This window comes from Anolis sagrei, chromosome 3, assembly GCF_037176765.1.
Source record: "Anolis sagrei isolate rAnoSag1 chromosome 3, rAnoSag1.mat, whole genome shotgun sequence".
NCBI lineage: Eukaryota > Metazoa > Chordata > Lepidosauria > Squamata > Dactyloidae > Anolis > Anolis sagrei.
The window spans coordinates 82,102,118-82,123,318 of NC_090023.1; the positions used below are offsets into that span (position 1 = coordinate 82,102,118).

A 21,201-nucleotide genomic window follows, 5' to 3' on the forward strand; every position below is an offset into this window, starting at 1 on the left:
CATAATGAGTAGAATATGAAACTGATCCCGTAAATAGTAATATTGTCTGTAAAGAACAGTGTGTATTTTTCAGTAATTCATGATTTATAATTTTATCTAAACTAATGTTGTAAAAATAATTTCATCATACTAAATTAAAAATTGCCTGTTGATGAAGGCTGAGCTATAACACTAAAGTAACAAAATGAATACTTTAAGTGTCTACAGTGTCTTTTTATCATCAATCATGTTTAGTGCTTGTAGTTGACTTCTTAGTAAAGCTCATTATGTACTACATGAACCCTCTAATGAATTACATAATCACAAATACTCTGTTTTAATTAGCTGAATTGTCACACACTCATAATCATATATAAAAGAAAATAAGTAAAGGGATAGCAACATATTCTTCCTTTTTACCACTTAGTCTATTCATTTCTGCTTAATATTTGAGAGACATTCATAAACTCTATAGATTTCATTCATTTTCTGAATTTAAAAAAAGAACTTAACTAAATACTTTTCTATTAATTAAAAAGTACAAATTTCAATGATAGCAAAGAAAACTTGCAAGAAGAGAAGATTGAAAATTCATAACTATGGCTACAGTTGAAGAGGGTGAAACCTGTGGAATACAAACAAGCACACATTTATTTCTTGACTCCATCTTGGAAGAGTTCCTCCCTCACAAATAAGTTGCTCCACTGCTATATCACTCCCCTTTTTTATCCCCAGTATTTTAATTTGTACATGCAGCCCACTCATTGTTTTGTGTTTTGGATGGTTTTATTTTACTGTATATTGGTTGTAATTTTCTTATAGTGTATGTTTTATGTAATTGATTATGTTATTGTTTATGTTCTGATTTTATTTTGTTGCTGTGTTGTTGGGCTTGGCCCCATGTAAGCCGCCCCGAGTCCCTGCTGGGGAGATGGTGGCAGGGTACAAATAAAGATGATGATGATGATGATGATGATGATGATGATGATGATTATTATTATTATTGGTTAATTTGGTTATGGGTGTTACTGTGTTATCTAACTTTGGATGGTAATTATTTATGACTTTAAGAAAGTGTAAGTGCTGTTAGCAGAGAATTACTCACATGCATAAATGAATTTCTTAAGCAGTGCAACAATAGAAAGAAGATTTCCTCTTCTCTAAAACTATATGAATTACAAAAGAGGAAGTGCACTTGAGTGATGAGATAGCTAGTATTAACTTTGTATGGAGAATTCAGATGACAATGAATGTGGGAGATATTAAGATGGTGTAAAATTTGAATTTAAATAATTTAACAACAAATTAATTGGAGTATAGGAAGTTGTCTATACCATATTAGCACACTGGATCAGCTCAGTGTAAGCCTTTCAGTCCAAAAGTTAGGTTTTGCTTAGGAGTCAGAGACTGTGAACAGATACATACTTGTAGAAGCATAGAGATACTCGTCTCATTTCTATCTCCCTTCTATCATCGGTCTTCTCACAAAAAGAAAGTCATCTTCAACCTCAGCATGATGGAGTGGATGAGGGATTAGAGGACATCCAACCCCAAATTGGGAAACAAGTCGTCCAGGAATACCTGGCCACTCTAAATGAGTTCAAATCCCCAGGGCCAGATCAACTACATCCAAGAGTATTGAAGGAACTAGCGGAAGTCATTTCGGAATCATTGGCAATCATCTTTGAGAGTTCTTGGAGAATGGGAGAAGTTCCAGCAGATTGGAGGAGGGCCAATGTGGTTCCAATCTTCAAGAAGGGAAAAAAGATGACCCAAACAACTACCGTCCGGTCAGCCTCATGTCGACACCAGGCAAGATTCTGGAAAAGATTGTTAAGGAAGTGGTCTGCAAACACTTAGAAACAAATGCGGTCATCGCTAATAGTCAACATGGATTTATCAAAAACAAGTCATGCCAGACTAATCTGATCTCTTTTTTCGATAGAGTTACAAGCTGGGTAGATGCGGGGAATGCCATGGATGTAGCGTAGCTGGATTTCAGTAAGGCCTTCGACGAAGTCCCCCATGATCTTCTGGCAAGGAAACTAGTCCAATGTGGGCTAGGCAAAACTACGGTGAGGTGGATCTGTAATTGATTAAATAGACAAACCCAGAGGGTGCTCACCAATGCTTCCTCTTCATCCTGGAAAGAAGTGACAAGTGGAGTGCCGCAGGATTCATTCCTGGGCCTGGTTCTGTTCAACATCTTTATTAATGACTTAGATGAAGGGTTAGAAGGCAGGATCATCAAGTTTGCAGATGACACCAAATTGCAGATGACATCCAGAGAACAGGAGCAGAATTCAAAACGATCTTGACAGATTAGAGAGATGGGCCAAAACTAACAAAATGAAGTTCAACAGTGACAAATGCAAGATACTCCACTTTGGCGAGAAAAACAAAATTCAAAGATACAAAATGGGGGATGCCTGGCTTGAGAGCAGTACGTATGAAAAGGATCTTGGAGTCCTCGTGGACAACAAGTTAAACATGAGGCAACAATGTGATGTGGCGGCAAAAAAAGCCAATGGGATTTTGGCCTGCATCAATAGGAGCATAGTGTCTAGGTCCAGGGAAGTAATGCTACCCCTCTATTCCGCTTTGGTTAGATCACACCTGAAATATTGTGTCCAATTCTGGGCACCACAATTCAAGAGAGATATTGACAAGCTGGAATGTGTCCAGAGGATGGCGACTAAAATGATCAAGGGTCTGGAGAACAAGCCCTATGAGGAGCGGCTTAAGGAGCTGGGCATGTTTAGCCTGAAGAAGAGAAGGCTGAGAGGAGATATGATTGCCATGTATAAATATGTGAGAGGAAGCCACAGGGAGGAGGGAGCAAGCTTGTTTTCTGCTTCCTTGGAGACTAGGACGCGGAACAATGGTTTCAAACTACAAGAGAGGAGATTCCATCTGAACACGAGGAAGAATTTCCTGACTGTGAGAGCCATTCAGCAGTGGAACTCTCTGCCCCGGAGTGTGGTGGAGGCTCCTTCTTGAAATGAATATTTTAAAAAAAGTTCTGTTAGCCTTTTTTAACATCAGCAGTATGCAGTTTTTTTCAAAAAAGATAAGACGTTATACTTGCATTAAAAAAAATCTTGAACTTCTGAAAGATTGCTTTTCGAGTACATATTGCACTTCAAAACAATGAGAGAATCCTTTTGTTTTAAGAGTACTGAACTGTGCATTTGGTATTTCTGTTCAGTTGTACCATTTTAACGCATCTGGTCAAAATCACTGCTAAATTTCAATTTTCAGAATAAATAGTGTTTGCTGTAATCAAATTGGATTTCTGTTTTCAATCTATAACAAAGTTCCTCATTTAAAAAAAAGAATAAAATAATAATTAATAAATAAATAAAAAGCTATGTTTTACGTCCTGTGTCAGTTCACATTTCGGTTCACTTCCCCCCCCCCCCCCCCCCCAGTATTCGAGTGAACCTGGATATATGTGTAATGTAATTAAAATTGTCATTTTCATTAGCCCCGGAGTGTGGTGGAGGCTCGTTCTTTGGAAGCTTTTAAGCAGAGGCTGGATAGCCATCTGTCAGGGGTGATTTGAATGCAATATTCCTGCTTCTTGGCAGGGGGTTGGACTGGATGGCCCATGAGGTCTCTTCCAGCTCTTTGATTTTATGATTCTATGATTCTATCTAGGTTTGTGTGTGTATGCACTCTCTTTTACACCCTAGTGTGTAGGATTTCTGTTTCTCTCCAGTTGTTACAAACCACTGTTACAATGATCTTGGAAATGAAGTCATTTTGGGGTTGAGTTCCTCAATGTTAATAATATTGTTGCTGGAACAGAAGGCCCCAATCACTGTTTAGCTTCTTTAGGAAATATTGGTGCCATGCATCCTATCAATCAGTAATTGTGCATTCGTAGTCTCTAGTAACTGAGAGTGGATAGCCATAGCTTCAGACAGCCATTTCTCCTTTTTAGACATGTTAGGTATTGAATATGGTACTATTTCATGTATATTATAATGTTTTCACTGTGTAATATTTCTGATTGATAGTTTCATCATAAAGAGACTCCAATTTATAGCTATGCCTAATTGAATAGATCATAAGGTGAAATATCACCATGATTTCATGTTATAAAGTCCCTTCATAATTTTAATAAGCATTTGGATAATATAGTCAGGTTAAAATAAAATTTGCCTGAATTATGAAACATAGTTACCTCATGCTCTAGTTTACAGAGTCAATGTGATGTCATTCTGTGGATACATCCCACTTTACAATCACATAGCTTGCCCTCTTTTTATGGTTACATTTTAATTCATGTAACTGGATTTAATTCAACTGTCAAGTTTTGTCCATTTTCCTCAGATGCTGATTCTTTTTTTTAACTTATCTCTTTGCTACTAACTAGCTGTAGCACAGCTAATTAGTAGGCAGCTGCATTAAATCACTACTGACTGAGAGGTTATGAGTTCAAGAGGTCATGACTTTTGAAGCCAGACTGGGTTGGAATAAGCTCACAATCATTAATAGTCTAGCTTGCTGTCAACCTATGCAGCCCGAAAGACAGTTGCATCTTTCAAGTAGGAAATTTAGATACCACTTTATGTGGGGACGCTAATTTAATTAATTTACGACACCATAAAACCTTCCAACAGCATGCATAAGAATGAGGAAGTACTCCATCAAGGACTCGGTGTAACAAGTGGATGGTGAAGTGACAGCTCCCCTGTGGCCAGAATCGAACATTCCCTCATGAAGCTGGAAAAGCTGGAATGTTAAATTGCTTCTGTGTCTGTCTATATATGTTGTATGTATAAATGGCATTGAATGTTTGCCATGTATATTCCATTGTAATCCGCCCTGAGTCCCCTGCAGGGTGAGAAGGACAGAATATAAATACTGTAAATAAATCAGTAAATAAATATCAGATATATTGATACTGATTTGATATTTCTCGAACAAAACCAATTTAATATTCTGACCATGGAATGTTACATAAGGTCTTAACACATTGGATATCTCTCTTATATTGGATCTGACCTTCTCTGATAAGTTTTGATCAATTACGTTTTTCAAAAGATTCTGTAGATTTTGTTTGTTGTAAAATAAAACAAAACAACTCAAAGTTAATTGACAAGTTACTTGCATAGATTCAAACTAAGATTTTCGGCATTCCACATCAGTAATACAATCACCTGGTGCATTCACATTAATAACCTATTTGTTTCAATCTTATCACCAGAGTATAGAGCAGTCAAACAAAAATTAGTTATCCCTCTGTGTGTTAACATTTTTTCTTCACACCTAAACCTCAAAGAGTCCAAAAGCTGGGTTGGTTCCCCATTAGCTCACAACTGGAAGATCAACCTAAGGATCCCTCCACCAAGTCACATGACTTAAGGAGAATGCACTGCCCCTAAACAGGCCCAGGAGGCATCTCCACCACCAAGTCATATGGGCTAAAGAACTTAATTCCTCCCAGTACCTGCCAAGTGGCCATATAGTTAACACATCTCCAGAGGCCAATTGTTTAACTCCCAATATATATGGAAGGCAAAAAATCACATGGAAAAGGAAAAGGAAAATAATATAGAGTTTTTGATATGACATCTCATGTATATTTCTAGTAAATATAATCTGCTTTGATTTTAAGCACATTGCCTTTGTTCCAACAGAAAATTCAATCAGAATTGACAAGCCATGAGATTAGCTTGGATGAAATGAAAAAACGGAATCGAGGTAAAGATGCTACCAAAAGGATAGTCTCCCAAATAGATATTGCACAGGTTTGTACATTTCCCTTTCTTTTACATATTCAGTATAAATCCTTTCTTTATTATATATACATATAAAGGAACCAATCATTGATGACATGTTGGTATTCTGTATCTCAAAAAGTGTTTCTCGTTGCTTATTATTTCTTTTGGCTTTCTTTACAGCATAGTTAATTGGTTTAGGATGAAGCAGAGGTGAAGAGAAGATTTGTTCAGTTATTGAGATTTCAGAAGCTAAATGTGTTTTTAGTCCAAAATATTGAAAATGAGATATGTGGTTGGTTTCATTTGCATTGATATTCATTTGTCACAAACAAAACAAAACATTTCTTTTTTGAGAAAACAACTCAGTGATCCAGAAGATTTTCCACCTTTGAACAACCACTCTGATAGCATATGGCAAACATTACTGAAAGTTATTCTGATTCCCAAAATGGCAACATTTCCAGATTCCTAACAGAAATAAACAGAAATCAAATTATCACGTACTTCTATCTCCAATCAACAGGACTTTCAGAAATCCTGCTCTAGAGCTGCACCAAATGATAAAGATTCATATTTGAAATATGCAATTAAGGTGGAGTTACAGTGCTATAATTGCATAGTATGAAAAGGCACCATGTCATCAGCATTTTTATATGCATCTGTAACTGGCAAAGGGAACATGCTAGGAACAGTATGGGCACACCTTTCACCTAATAGATCCCAATCACACATTCCCTTTCCCTTTGCATCCTTAGGAGTTCACTTCCATGTCCTGGATCAGGAAAATCCAAGAATGCTCAAAACTACAAAACTAAGACTGAAATATGCTTCATTCTAAGTCTTCAGAAAGTTGTAATTATGTATAACACTCATTCATTCCTCAGAACATCACAGCAGAGAAATTTAATCTGCATATTGTCTTTAATCTTTTTTTTTCTCATATGTTTTTTCTTAGAAAAAACTACAAGATGTCTTCATAAAGTTCCGTTTGTTTCAAAAGCCAGCAAATTTTGAGCAGCGTTTACAGGAATGTAAAAGAATTTTGGATGAGGTAAATGTGCAAGTGCCGAAGTTGGAGATGAGGAGCATAGAGCAGGAAGCCGTACAGTCACAGCTGGATCATTGTATGGTGAGTATTGTCACTGCAGTACTTCACATGACATGCTATTTGTGCAAAGAGTCTATCGTTTTCCTTTCTTCCTACAAGTACATTAAAAAACAATGATCTCTTTTTTACATGTGTGTTGGCTAGAAACTGTATAAAACTCTTAGTGAAGTGAAATCGGAAGTGGAAACAGTAATAAAAACTGGCCGCCAGATTGTACAGAAGCAGCAAACAGAGAATCCTAAAGAACTGGATGAAAGGCTCACAGCTTTGAAATTTCAGTATAATGATTTGGGGGCCAAGGTAAGTTTCCCATTTTAATGCAAAATTAATGGTGGTGTCTTATTTGTAAAGTGAAAAGCATCTGTTTATCTTAAGCAGTTTCATTTCCTTTTTAAAATTAGTCTTATTTGTGTTTGCTTTCCTATTGAGAAAATGCATGACTACCATTATGTGAATATCCAGAAAAGCAATTAAATATTCAGGAAATGTAACTAAACTATTTTGTTTCATCTAAGTTTAAATCTTCTCAGAAATACATCCTATCTCTTTGAAATAACGTGTAACTGGATTTTTTTTTTACTTTCCCCCTAATCTCTTATTCACATTTAATTGAAGCGCAATGGGGAAAATATTTAGCATGAAATATATGTTAAATGTGACTCATATCTACTGATTCACTGTGGAATGATACCTCAAAGGTACATTGTCACAAAAAATATTGCATTTTGAAGGTGATATGACCATCTGTGAACTATTGCTTGTTTTTTTCTTTATTAGTTTTATTAGTTTTTCATGGACTGGAGTTGAATATATAAAGAACTGTTTATCAGCAAGTTTGTGTCTATATTTTTGATGGCAATTGTTAGAGCATTGAAGGGGCCAAATCAATTTTCTAAAAGAAGAATAAGGTTATGTGTTTTTTGGTGCAATTATAGCAAGGCAGGGATAGTATGAAAAAGGTAGACATGCAAAAAAATAATTAGAAGTGACATGTTATTATTGTTCAAAGAAGTGGTTATGTTAGTGTCTTGCTACATAAAAAACATGGTTGCAATTGCTGCAGCAATTATTATATTTTGCCATTTGATCAAATGTCAATAATTGTTCCTTTCCCCAGCTCTGGCCTTTCTTGGCTTTACCCAGTTCTGGACACATCTATCCATTTTTAATTCAATCAGATATTCTTTTCCCTGTTCATCATGCTTCATCTTTACAAAAAGGAGTTTTGTCTGTCAATTGGTGGACTTGCTCAGAAGCACTCATGGGTCTCCAGTCTGAGCAGTGTTTTAAGTGTGTGCCAAAGATCTATCCATTATGACTACAACATGGAATGGAAACCTGTGAAGATTATGTTACAAATTTCTTATTTTCAACAAGGAATTTGTTCTTTTCATGTTGAGACAGTTTATCAAGAAACTACTCTCCTCTCTAAGAACTCTTCTTTCTAGGTTGAGAAACAGAGAGCAAGGTTCTCTGCTTAAAATCAAGGTTTCAGTAATAGAAAAACCATTGTTCACATTAGTGAAGTAAAACTGACATACAGAGAAAAATAGAGATAAAGCATAGGACAACTTAATTGATCAGAAAGATACAAAGAGTTCATCTAGTGTTTTCAATTTGTAAAATCTGCACAGTACCATGTAAGCTGCTTTAGTCTTGTCCAATCTAGGCAGTTGGTGCAAAAATAAGTCTTGCAGACATAAGAATATAAAATAGCTCATTGTATCATAGGTGAATTAAGAATGTATCACTGTATCAAGAATGAGACAAGCAAGGATTTAAACTGCTATTTTTAAAACTTCAAGCAGATCATTTTTTTTATTTTAGTAGTAATCATAACTGTGTGTTCCTTAACAATGATGTCAACAAAATAATATTAAGCATTAACATCATTAGAAAGCAGTGTTCTCGTATTATATCTCAAGCTGTGTCTTATATGGAACTCAGAAGTTTTTTTTATTAACAAATCTCATTTCAAAAAACATAAATCAATCACTGAAAGTAACATGTAAAAAAAAGTGACAAGTAGAGAAAGCAGTTTATTTCTGGTTTGCTTCAGCTCGGAAACTCTCCCAAATGCCTTGTCAGCTATGATAACAATGTTATAGAGATTATATTAGAATCTTGTAACTCTTAAACTCCTTCCTGATCTTCCTGGGGAAGATCATTGTGATGTGATAAAAATATTGATAAAGAAAACAGCCTTTAAACAATAACTGCTCCTTCAGTCTGACTCTACACTAATTTTGCCTTACAGAGCAAAAATAGACAGACACATTCGATTCCACATATTGTCGAATTCAATTCAAATAGTGAGGAATGTATCAAGGCAGGGCAGGTCGTACAGCTGTGTAAAAAAGAAATACCTTAAGGTGGCAGTGTTTCCTATATTTTAATAACATTGTATACAACCTTTAGTAGAGTTATTTCAATGCTATTTTTGCTGAAAACTTGAAGTTAAAATTGTGCATATGTGATCATGCTTTCTATAACAACAGCAACAACAATTTTATTGATTAGCCAGTTGGCCTTATCAAAAACAGACAGTGCAAACACAACACACAACATACGTCTGGTCCTCTTAAAGTAGAATACAAATATATAGGAATTTATCAACTTAAAACCAATATAGCTTAACTGTAGATATATTCCTCAACTATCCTCATCTCCCCTACACTGCACCCCAATCTGATCTATGTACTCTAATTTCCTTTTAGCAGCTTTAAACAAATAAAGGGCAACTTTTGTTGTCAGAATGGGGTTGTAACCAGCCATCAAAAATGAAAGTTTTGGCCACTGTTTCCCAGCTTATTTTATTGCAAATAAAAGGCCATAAATATTGTTTCCTTTCTTTTTCATATAGATTGCAGTGATGTAAAATGTGGTTCAGATTTTCAACTTTGGGGGCGCTATAGATACATAGTCTTTCTTCATTTGGAATATGATTGAATCTACCGTATCTCTCCATGGATTCAATTTGTTCAAATCTTGCCCTGGTAAAAGCGATTCTTAGGTGTCTTGGCATGTCAGCTTTTAGGTACAACGCCTGCTAGAAATTATGTTTAAAGCACCTTAACCACTTCAAGGATCCTGTGTTTGACAGGATGGCTATATCTTTCTGGGCTTCAATATCTAGGATTCTTTGAATTACTGTCCTTTTTTCAGCATCCCTATTCTGGCCTAAGGAGGTAATTTATAATCCGCAGGTGCGGAGGAACCTTGTTAATTGTTCTGACCAGGAAGCTTGGCTTTGACCATTAGCTTGTTCTAAAAAGCACAATTTTGGAAATCTATTATTTTTGAGGTTTTTTTTTATTTTAGACCAGTAATTAAAGGCCCTGATTTTGACGCGTCCTTTGATAGAATATATTTCTATCTCTGCTCTGACTGCAGCAGTGGTGGTCTTGATGTCAACACCAAGTATCAGTCTTAGAAATTTTGATTGTGCTTGTTCCAGTATTGGTAATTTGCTTAGGCCCCAGATTTCAGCTCAATATAATATCATGGGGACAATTTTAGCTTTGTAAACTTTGATTATCAGAGATAAAGATCCAGGATATCTACAGGATAGCAATTTTGCCAATGTGTTAGAGCGTGCCCTAATTTTGATCGCACAAGATTGAAAATGTGCAAGCCATGAGCCTGTCTCTGAGTATACCAAGCCTAGATATGTAAAAGAGTTAATCTGTTCTATACGCTCTGCATCTAGAACCCATTTGTGTCTAGATGGGCTATTTCTGAACACCATTATTTTTACTTGGATTTGTTTATTGTCTGCTTGTTTTGTGGGCTTAGGTGTTAAGTTTACTCAGTAATCTTCGTAATCCTATTTGTGTATTTGACATCAAAATCATGTTATCTGCGTATAAAAGAGTGTTTACGTGTCTCTTACCAATTTTTGGCATGTGAACATCAGAGCTGCTGAGGGAATTTGGCAGGTCATTGATATAAAGGTTGAAAAGTAAAGAGGCCAATAAGCAGACTTGTCTTACACCTTTGAAGGAGTCTATTCTTTTTGTCAGGGCTCCACTGATTCCCGTTCTAACCTGAATATGGTTATTGGAGTACAGACATTACTTTCTATAGAATTTCCATCCATATGTTCAGCCAATTCAGAAATTAGAACTGGAGAAATAAAATTAGCAAGGAGTTCACTTAACATTAAGACTGTTTGCTACAAAAAAAGACCAAGACAAGTTACGCCAGCAATCTTGTATGCTCTTCACTTGAGAGCACTGAACCATGTATTTTTTTCTTCAAAGTAGACACATAACATTGGATTATGCTGCTAAATTCAGAGCTTAGAATGTTACTTTTCTACTGTACAGATCTGAGTCTCAAGAAGCCAACCAGGACAATTAACTAAGCATGGATGAGTGTTTGTGTGAACTTGTCTTTAAGACACCTGTTAAGTTATGGCAGAGTTTCTCAAACTGTACTCCTCCAGATGTTTTAGACTTCAGCTCCCACAATTCCTAACAGCTGGTAAACTGGGGGGGGGGGGGGCTCTGGAAGCTGAAGTCCCAAACACCTGAAGAAACACAGTCTGAGAAACACTGATTTATGGTAACACCAGCAATCTTACAGGGTCGTAGAAAAAAATGGAAAATATTTCTGAAACATTTAAAAAATGTGAGCATATGTTAATCTGAAGATCAAGAATTTACATGACAATATTTTTGCAGTTTCTGAAACAGAAAAAGAAAAAACAAAGGAGCATATGATCCCCCTCCTCTCTTCTAGTCAGCAGATGCCTTTTGCAAACCTCAGCAATGGCACCCCAGGATGACCAGGAGCCTTTTTGTGCTCCATAGCTGCCACAACAATCCTAACAGAACCACTAATCTAGGTTCCATCCCCATGTCGTGGAGCCCAGGGAAAGTGGAATGACCATGTGAACAGCATGAATAATTTCAATTCAGAATTAACCCAACTGTTTACAAGACTCCAAAGTAGGGGGCTGGTCCAGAACATCAGAGATGCTCCAGAGCATTCCCCTACTTTAGGTAATAACAGGGCAATACCACGTTAAGCTTTGTCCCCTTTTGAGGTGAAAGGGGCCTTTGTTCTGCCAATCCTAACCCTCCCAGCTTTATAATTCACATAGATATAATACTTGCAAAGACTCTGGCACAATCCAGTAAATGTGGTCCCAGGGGTGATCGGCATACTGGGTGCAGTGCCTAAAGACCTTGGCCTGCACTTAAACACAATTGGCACTGACAAAATTACCATCTGTCAACTGCAAAAAACCACCCTACTGGAATCTGCATGCATTATTCACCAATGCATCACACGATCCTAGGGAAGTGTCCAAAGTGTGATCCAACACAACAGCCAGCAGAGTGAGCTTGTTTGCTGTGCACTAATCTTGTTGTGTTTCAAATAATAATAATAATAATAATAATAATAATAATAATAATAATAATAATTCTATTTGTTACCCACCTCTCCTAATGGCTCGAGGCAGGGTACAGAAAAGTCAAAATATATGAACATAAAATACATATAATAACATATATAGATTTTAAAACACTATTATAAAAACATGCCACTAATACAGAGTACAGATATCAACATATACACATTCAAAATTTATGATTCAAAGTTGTCTGAGTAGACCTGCCAGAAGAGAAAGGTCTTTAATTCTGTTTTAAATCCTGACACCTCAGGATCAGATCTCTTTTGGCAAGTCATTTCACAGTAATGGGGCAGCCAATGTAAAGGTCCTCTGGGTGACAGTTGTTAGCCAGATTCTGGCTAGTTGGAGTAAGTGTCTCTCAGAGGACCTGAGTGTCCTAAGGGGCAGATTGTCCGGGAGAAGGTAATCCTTTTGGTAACATGGACCCAAACCGTGTAGGGCTTTGAAGGTCAAAACCAACAACATGCTCTAGATCTGCTTTTCTTATGCTGTCAGATAAATTATAATGGCCAGATTTTAGCAGTATATGTTTAAAAATCTTGTCTGTGTACATGCACATTTATGTATTCCAAAGTTTATGTAATGTGGAAGATCTGCAAAAAGGTTCGGTGACAGGCATCAAATTACAAAAGTTACCAGGTAGCATTAAACTTTTTGAAACAATTACTTATGTATTGGTTTCTGCATAGTTATTCACTTTGGGTTCATTTCTTTTTGTTCTCTTAATGGATGGAAATTCCATTCACAGGTGAGATCTCTGTGCTTAATAGGTCCCTTTTCTGACTAGAATTTTGTATCTATGAATGGAATAAAATGAATCCAATCCATTGTCTCAAGAAAAGATAGTGTACTTAAAAGTCAAATTGAAATAGAACTCAGGTAGTACTGTGTGAATGAAGTTGCAGTTAGATGACTTAGGGTTCTAGATTCCCAAAATAACTATTTATACTGTTTCTCTTTAGTGCTGAATAATCATTCTTAGAGTCAACTACTATATACATGTGTAAACATGTTACAGACTTTACTCAATTAATAAATCTCGAAGTTCAATGCCTCCCCTGCGAGTACATGACATTTTCATCCCCCAGATCGACTTATGTTGTAGAATTTACACAGAGGTGCTCCCGTACTTGTAGGGCACTGGAATCTGTACAAGTCACTGTGTTTCAGTCATCTGTTATATATAGTTTTCTATGTATTAAAAATTACAATAATGTCTTCAAGAGAGTATTGAAACAAAAAAAGTCTTTTGTTCAAAGAAGGGGAAATAGCAGCTGAATTGAACTGTCCAGATTGTCAGTAGGCTGGCACAAACAGTAACCTTCTTTCACTATAAGGGGCCATTTTCTTCATCAGGTACAGTTGTGTTACTGGGATATCTGCAGCTTCCTACATCATATATGTTTTATGTCTCTGTTTTATACTTAGGGTGATATTATTAAATACACTTTTCTTGGAAAGGGTAGAAAAACAGCAGCAAAATATTTAAACGTGTAGAAACAGAATTCAGATCAAGACAGTAAATCACATATTTACCATGCTAATATTTTAAGATGCACAAACATCTAGTTGAGGTATCTAGAAGTTTAGGGCTGAGAATTAATTTGGGTAATTGGAAATATAAAACAAAGGACAGATAGACTCCACAATCATGTAGAACTGATAGATTGGTTTGGCCAGAAATGTGTATGTCATGTGTTTGGATACTTGGGCTCTTAAAATCCCCCCTCCCATTTTTTATATGCAGGTAACTGAAAAAAAGCAAGAACTAGAGAAATGTTTGAAATTATCTCGGAAACTGAGAAAGGAAACGAATGCTCTGACAGAATGGCTGGCAGTGACAGATTCAGAACTGACAAAGAGATCAGCAGTAGAAGGAATGCCTATCAATTTAGATGCTGAAGTTGCCTGGAGCAAGGTAATAATATATATTTTCCTCCCTTGTAAACTCACATATGTGTTCTTGGAGTTATCTCACTGTCACAACAATACTTTTCCTCCCCAAACAGTAAACAACATATAATTTAAGCTATAAATAGTTTTGGTAGTGTCTTTTACTATCAACTCTATTTAATGGTTGGTGAAATATAATCTGACAAAAAAAGTTAGAGCCCAAAATGTAATGTATTAACCTTAAGCTATAAAGCAGTATAGGTTTCGAGTGTCATATCATATTTTTTAAAATTCTTATAAGGTAAGTTGCTAGGCTGAAGAAATATATATTTTAAAACAAACAGTAATACCATTTATCTCTTTATATACTTTATTGGGATGTATCCTTATGTTGTCCTTCAAGGAATATCTTTTTTGAGACATAAATGGATAATTTAGTGTAGTCTCGGTAGCCATGTACCTCATAACTTTTGACTCAGTGAAAACATCCAAGCACTCTGTCATTTTATATCTGTTAATATATTAGGTGTTGACCCATAAATGTTGCTGACATTTAATCAGTAGTATCAGGTGTTTCCATGTGTGCTGTGGACTTTTTTCTGAACATTTAAAATGTTGAATCTTATGTCCAAAGTAGCACCTAGAAATTCTTTGAAATAAATTTTAGGTACCTTGGAGACCTTTCAAATTAGGAAGAAAACACAGTTAACTCAGTGCCTCAATGACATAGTAGCCACTAGCTTCTACTGCTAATATTTCCTCATTTGTTTTGTATTGTATAAAACATTCTAGAAAAAAATTATTGTATATTTAAACTCATGAATAAGTCTAGAAATTTTATTCAAAAAGCTGATCCAGAAAACTGATGTCAACTTATTCATGGGTCAATATAAATACTATACCTTTACTATTATATAAAAAAGGAACCATCCCTTTTCCTAGTAAAGTGGCGAAAGGTGAAAGCTTTTCCTGAGACACTCTAAAAGAAGTGCCACTTGTCTCTACTGTTTTCATCGCAGCATTGCTTCTGGTTTTTTTGAATTCCTGTGCAAGTTCCTGTGCCATCCCCTGACATATCCATGTGGACAGGGAGTGATTGGTGGCAGAGCTGTGTCTTGCTATATCCACGTAGCCAGATGTCTCAAGACAAAAGCATTCTTCAACAGCTCCTGGGATTTCTCTAGTAGACACCTTTGTCATCAAACATTAATCTATATTAGTGGTATCAAACTTGTGGCCCTGCTGCTGTTTTGTACTTCAGCTTTCAGAATTCTGAGGCATTGGGCAAGCTGGCTAGGGCTTCTGGAAGTTGTTGGTCCAAACATCTGGAGAGTCACAGATTTTAAACCTTTGATCTATATGGTCATAGCCAGACATTCCTCTAATTTATTTATTTATTTATTTACAGCATTTATATACCGCTTTTCTCACCCCTAGGGGGACTCAAAGCGGTTTACACATAGATAATGGCAAAAATTCAATGCCTTACAATTACAATATTAAAACCATACTTTAAACCTAAATCATATTAAAAACAATACATCATCAAATATCAAAACAGTTATTAAAACCATAAAACAAATTCATCAGTCGAGTTGTCGTTCCTGTTCTCCCTTTTTTGGTAGCTTGTAATATATGTACATATGTCTACTGACTTTTTGCATACCTTCAATGTAGGTATGTACTTTGCAGACATTCCTGTGAGAAGCATCCATAAATATTCTGATTTTTTTATTCTTTTAAATAACTTATAATTTGCATTGGTTTCTTTTTCTGAGCAGTGAAATTCAAAAAGCACACCAATGATTTTAATTATTAATATGTTTGCATTTATTCTTTTGAGAACAAGTGCTTATAATAGCTAGAATAAACCTAAAAGCCAATAGTTTAAATAACTATTTGCCAATCATGAATTATAGTTCTACTAGACTATTGCTTTATCCCTATGCACATTATGTATACAGAAGTGTTACTGTTGTATACTATATCATCAGATATATACACCACAGCTGCAGCTTAAATAAACAAGCATGTCTTTGATTGAATCTCATTAATAGTTAAACAATGACTTCAGAGCTCCAGAAGTTGTATAATTAATATGTGAGATTTTCTGATTAGGACACCTGTTCTGTAAAGGGTTTGATATTATTATTTCTTAGTCTCACAACAAAAAGATAGTAACCTGATTGAAAAAATCAAGAAGACAAAGAAATTTCATTAAAATTTCAAAGATTGGAGGTATTTTCTGATTTAACATACTGCTCATGCCAACAAATCAACATATGATTTGCTCATTAGTGCAACTGATAAGAGAAAGTTAGTAAAAAGAATGTGTTGGGCCGGCAGCCCGATTTAACCAAATCTGAGAAGCTAAATCGGAAATTCTGAGATTTTAGTGAATTCAGGAAGAAAAAATATATTTCTGAAGTTGATGGGAATAATTGAACATTCTTACTCTGTTTCACTCCCTGAATATTGATAAAAACAATATCTGATCATATGTGTGTGCAAATGTGTAGCTCATAAATGTATGGATCCCATGACTTCCATAGGAATCTCTTATACAAGGAATACGCTGAGGTAGTTTGATTACAGAGGCCTAAATCCAGTTGTTAATCCCAAAATATATAATTAGTGGGGACATTGTAGGTCAACATACTTGTAAATTTTACTAATTCTGTGATATTGTTCTCATTGTGTTTAACAATTTGGTTTAGTCCAGATACCTGTACAGTGACATGAGATAAGAAGGTAACCTACATTGGGTAGGACCTTCAGTGTCTCCAAATAAGTCTAACTCTGTACTAAATTTTAGAACTCTATCCAGATATGGTGATATTGAAACAGAGTCAGTGGGAATTAAATTAGTGAGACAATAACCAGAAGTATGGAATTAGTTCAGGACATGAAGTGTAAGGGTTACAGACTGAGATATAACCTCTGAACAGATCTTACTTTTTTTCTGAGAGGAACCTTGACTCCCTAAATCACCTGGCATTGTCAATTATTCTAGTACTCTTGTTGTCATATTTCTCATCTGTCTAATCAATTTAATTCAATTCTGTTTGGGGCATTTGTAAACAACCCAGATTTCATAGTGAATTGATGAGATAGATGTTACGGGCTATATGAAAACAAACAAAATGTGTGCAGTCCTGTCCAGACTTCCCCAGCCCTTTTGTGTATCCACAATGAGCAAATATGAGCCAAGAAAATGGGAAAATCAAATTTACTCTTAAGTAACAGAGTCAAGGAGAAAATTAAACAAGCAGCTTCACAAAACCTCCAGTTTTGAAATAGCTCAGTCCATCTGGAGTAACAAACTCACATAAAGTTCTTTGCATTAAATTCATGCATATTCTTTGGAGATTTCTTCTTCCTTCAATAATGTGAGGAGACAAGCATAGTAGGCTTTCAGCCAGGAACTTACTTCGAGTAAGTTCTGAATCAAGTGGTTCAGTAAGTCCCAAAAACCATTACAAACATTTCCCAAGTTATACCCCATTCAGGGAGTGGTCCAAGTTTGTTATCCTTGATTGTCCTAATTACCTGACTATGAATTGTGATTGACCAGGCAATTTTCCCTTAACACACATACAAATGGTGATCCCACAGAAACTTAGTCAAATACATGCATATGCAGTAATAATAGAAAAATATTATGTATGGTAAAATGGGCCAAAAACATTGGCCATTCAATCAGCTTGGATAAATGGGAATATCTCTGGAATGTAAATATTAAAATTTTCAGAAGCTATTCTCTTCTGGAAAATTTCTATAAAATGTTTTATCAGTCCTATATGACACCTGCTAAATTAGCCAAAATGCAACCACAATTAAAAAACACTTGCTGGAAATGTAAACAAGCAACAGGATCATTTTTCCATATGTGGTGGTCTTGCAAGAAGGCAAAAAGCTTTTGGATTAAGATCCATAAAATTATTGAAAAAATATTAAAGCTAAAAATACCTATGCACCCAGAAACATTCCTACTGGGAATAACAGACAGATCACTGCTGAAGTCACATGACAAACTCTTCACCTTGATGGTAACTGCTGCAAGAATTGTTTATGCACGAACCTGGAAATTGGAGGAAACACCAGAAATGGAGGAATGGATTGTGAAAGTGGCAGAAGTGGCAGAAATGGACATTCTGACGGGATATCTCCAGTCAAAAGACCCTTCAGAATTTAGGAAAGACTGGGAACCCTTCAAAAGGTTTCTAGAAGGAAAGACGATTTCAACATGGGGATTCCAAGACTGACTAATACAAAATCCTGATTTTCATCAAATAGTTTGACTTCCTTCTGAAGAAAGAAATGATGAGGAATCCTTTGTTGCTCTTTTGGTGTGACTTTCTTTTCCATGGTATATGTGTTATGGTGGAACTCCTGAGATGTGAATATTATGTGGATGTTTAGGTATTGTTTTCAAGAAAAGAAAAGTAAGGGAGAAAAAGGGGGAAAAAGAAAAGAGAAGGGAAAGAATTAAAATTAATAAATAAAAAGAAATATGTAATACTATGTGAACAAGCTGGAATGCTATACAATAGAAAAAAGAGATTCCTGGAAAAGTTATATATGTTGGCATAATGCTAATGAAACATTTGATTATGGTTTTGGACATCCTTCAATTTACACAAATTGGGTTTTTGCAGTTGTCCATGCCTGTGTATGTAAAATAGTCAGAAAGCTCTAGTCATAAGAGAGTACTTTGTTGCCTTCTCCCATTCTTGTTTTCTTTTTTATTGATGTAATATCAAGATGTATTTGGACATACTCTGAAATCATCTTGATCATGAAGATACATTTCTTGCCTTGCAAGGAATCTCCCCCCCCCCCCCCCCAAATACATTGGCATTTAATTTTATTTTATTTTTTGCATATGATATGGGGGTGGGAGTAGCTGATGACACTATTGCTGCTAGCTAGATAGACACAGTTCTAGTTAGGAATAGTTTGCATGGATTTTCCTTTGAAAGTGTCTTAAACTCGAGTGAATGGTATAATATGTTATACGTACTTTGTACAAGTTGCTGTCTACATACAGATCTAGACATGTTCCAGTATTTCTGAATGTATATTTTCTGATTATATATGAGATTATGTCAAATAATTAATTTAAAAAAATATTTAAAATATTTAAGAAAAAGAAAGAAAGAAAGAAAGAAATAGGATACAAATGTTATATAGTATGGTAATTTATAAGTTTAATCTCAAAAAGGATTAATATGTAAAAGAAAACAATCCTCATGGTGGTGGGAACTATAAATGTTGTGTACGTATTAAAATAAACATATATAATTAAATTAAAAAAAGAAAAAAAATAGAAAATTATATTCTTATATTAAACAATACAGTCTAAAACCTTGGACTTAAAGAAGCACTGACCTGCTCTAGTTTGGTATGAGGATGAGTCAAAATGCTTTGCCTCCTGTGTCATAAAAATGTTATGAATAAGCATATAACAGTAAAAGTTGCTATAGATCATAGCCTGAACTAACCTCTACACCAGGGGTCCCCAAACTACGGCCTGCAGGCCGGACCAGACCCCCCGAGGGCATTTATCCGGCCCGCAGGATGTGAGAGGGTGGGCGAAGCGGCTTCGGGGCCACCGCCCTCCGCCTCCCTGGGCCCAGCAGCCGCCCGCCTATCGCTGTGTATTGCAGCTTTGACCTGACGGCCGACTCACTCCACGCCGGCCACCTCCTGCCTATCCTGGGCTTGCTACACTTCCAGCGCGCAGGCCACGATGTCATCGCCCTGGTGGGTGGGGCCACAGTGCGGCTGGGCAATCCCAGTGGCCGCACCCAGGCGCTCGAGCCCCTCTCGGAGGAAGAGGCATGCGTGCAGTCGGAGGGGCTGCGCGAGGGCCTCCAGCGGATTTTCCAACCACCGCGAGCTCTTCTGGAGCGGCGGGGGGGCGCGCCTGGGCTACCTCACACTATTGGACAACGCTTCCTGGCTGGCGCGAGAGACCGTGCTGGGCTTCCTCTGCAGCGCGGGGGGCCGTCTGCGCATGGGCACTCTCCTCAGCCGCCAGAGCTGCCGAGCATGCCTCGAGAGCCCTGAAGGCATGGGCCTGTCTGAGTTCCTCTACCCAGTGTTGCAGGCCTATGACTTCTTCCACTTGCGTCGCCACCACAGCTGCCTCGTCCAGCTGGGCAGCGCCGACCAAATGGGCAACATCATGTTGGGATACGAGCTGGTCTCCAAGTAAGGAGGGGTTAGGAAGGAAAGAGTAGCTCCTTCTGAATCAGGACCCTCTGGCTTATGTTCTCCATATGTTTTGAACTTCATCTCCCAGAATCCCTCACGATAAGCCATGCTGGCTGGTATTTCTGGGAAGTGTAGTCTAAAGCCCCTGGAGGACCAAAGATTGAGAACCACAGCTACCCTCTTAAAGTGACAGTAGATTAAGGCTACATCTACACCAGGCATGAGCAAACTTTATCTCCCAGAACCCCTCATGATAAGCCCCTGGAGGACCAAATGTTGAGAACCACTGCTACCCTCTTAAAGTGACAGTAGATTAAGGTTTCATCTCCACCAGGCAGTGAACAACATATAAAAAGCAATGACATAACATACAATAAAAATAAACAGCACCATCATAAGCATAATCACATCTAATAAAAATATTAAAAATCTACATCACACGTAATTAGCATCTAACCAAAAAACACAATTAAAAATTCAATGAATTAAAATCCTATTTAATATCAATTCAAGGTCATTTACCTGGCCCTCGTTCAGGGTCAACCTAAGTCTGAAGCAACTTTATCTCATCAGCCCAAAGCAGCCCCACACTTCCCACTGAAATACTAATAAATTTATATTTGTTAAAATTGTTCTTCATTTTAATTATTGTATTGTTTTTAAGTGTTTTTTGCACTTCAAATAAGATATGTGTAGTGTGCATAGGAATTCATTCATGTTTTTTTTTAAAAAAATATAATCTGGCCCTCCAACAGTTTGAGGGACTGTGACCCGGCCCTCTGTTTAAAAAGTTTGAGGACCCCTGCTCTACACAAAACTACTGTTTGGTAAACATTTGTGCCATCATT

At 36.6% G+C, this 21,201-nt stretch overlaps 1 protein-coding gene across 15 annotated transcripts in view; it reads left to right on the forward strand.

Moving 5' to 3' along the window:
* The window catches only part of DMD (dystrophin), a 1,568,405-nt gene that overhangs the window by 707,854 nt on the left and 839,350 nt on the right, over nucleotides 1-21,201 (forward strand). For all 15 annotated transcript variants that reach the window (XM_067466757.1, XM_067466754.1, XM_060770144.2 and 12 more), the window contains 4 exons: nucleotides 5,628-5,738; nucleotides 6,667-6,840; nucleotides 6,964-7,119; nucleotides 13,989-14,159. In XM_067466757.1, the coding sequence (XP_067322858.1) occupies nucleotides 5,628-5,738; nucleotides 6,667-6,840; nucleotides 6,964-7,119; nucleotides 13,989-14,159 (612 nt within the window). The remainder of the gene's footprint in view (nucleotides 1-5,627; nucleotides 5,739-6,666; nucleotides 6,841-6,963; nucleotides 7,120-13,988; nucleotides 14,160-21,201) is intronic.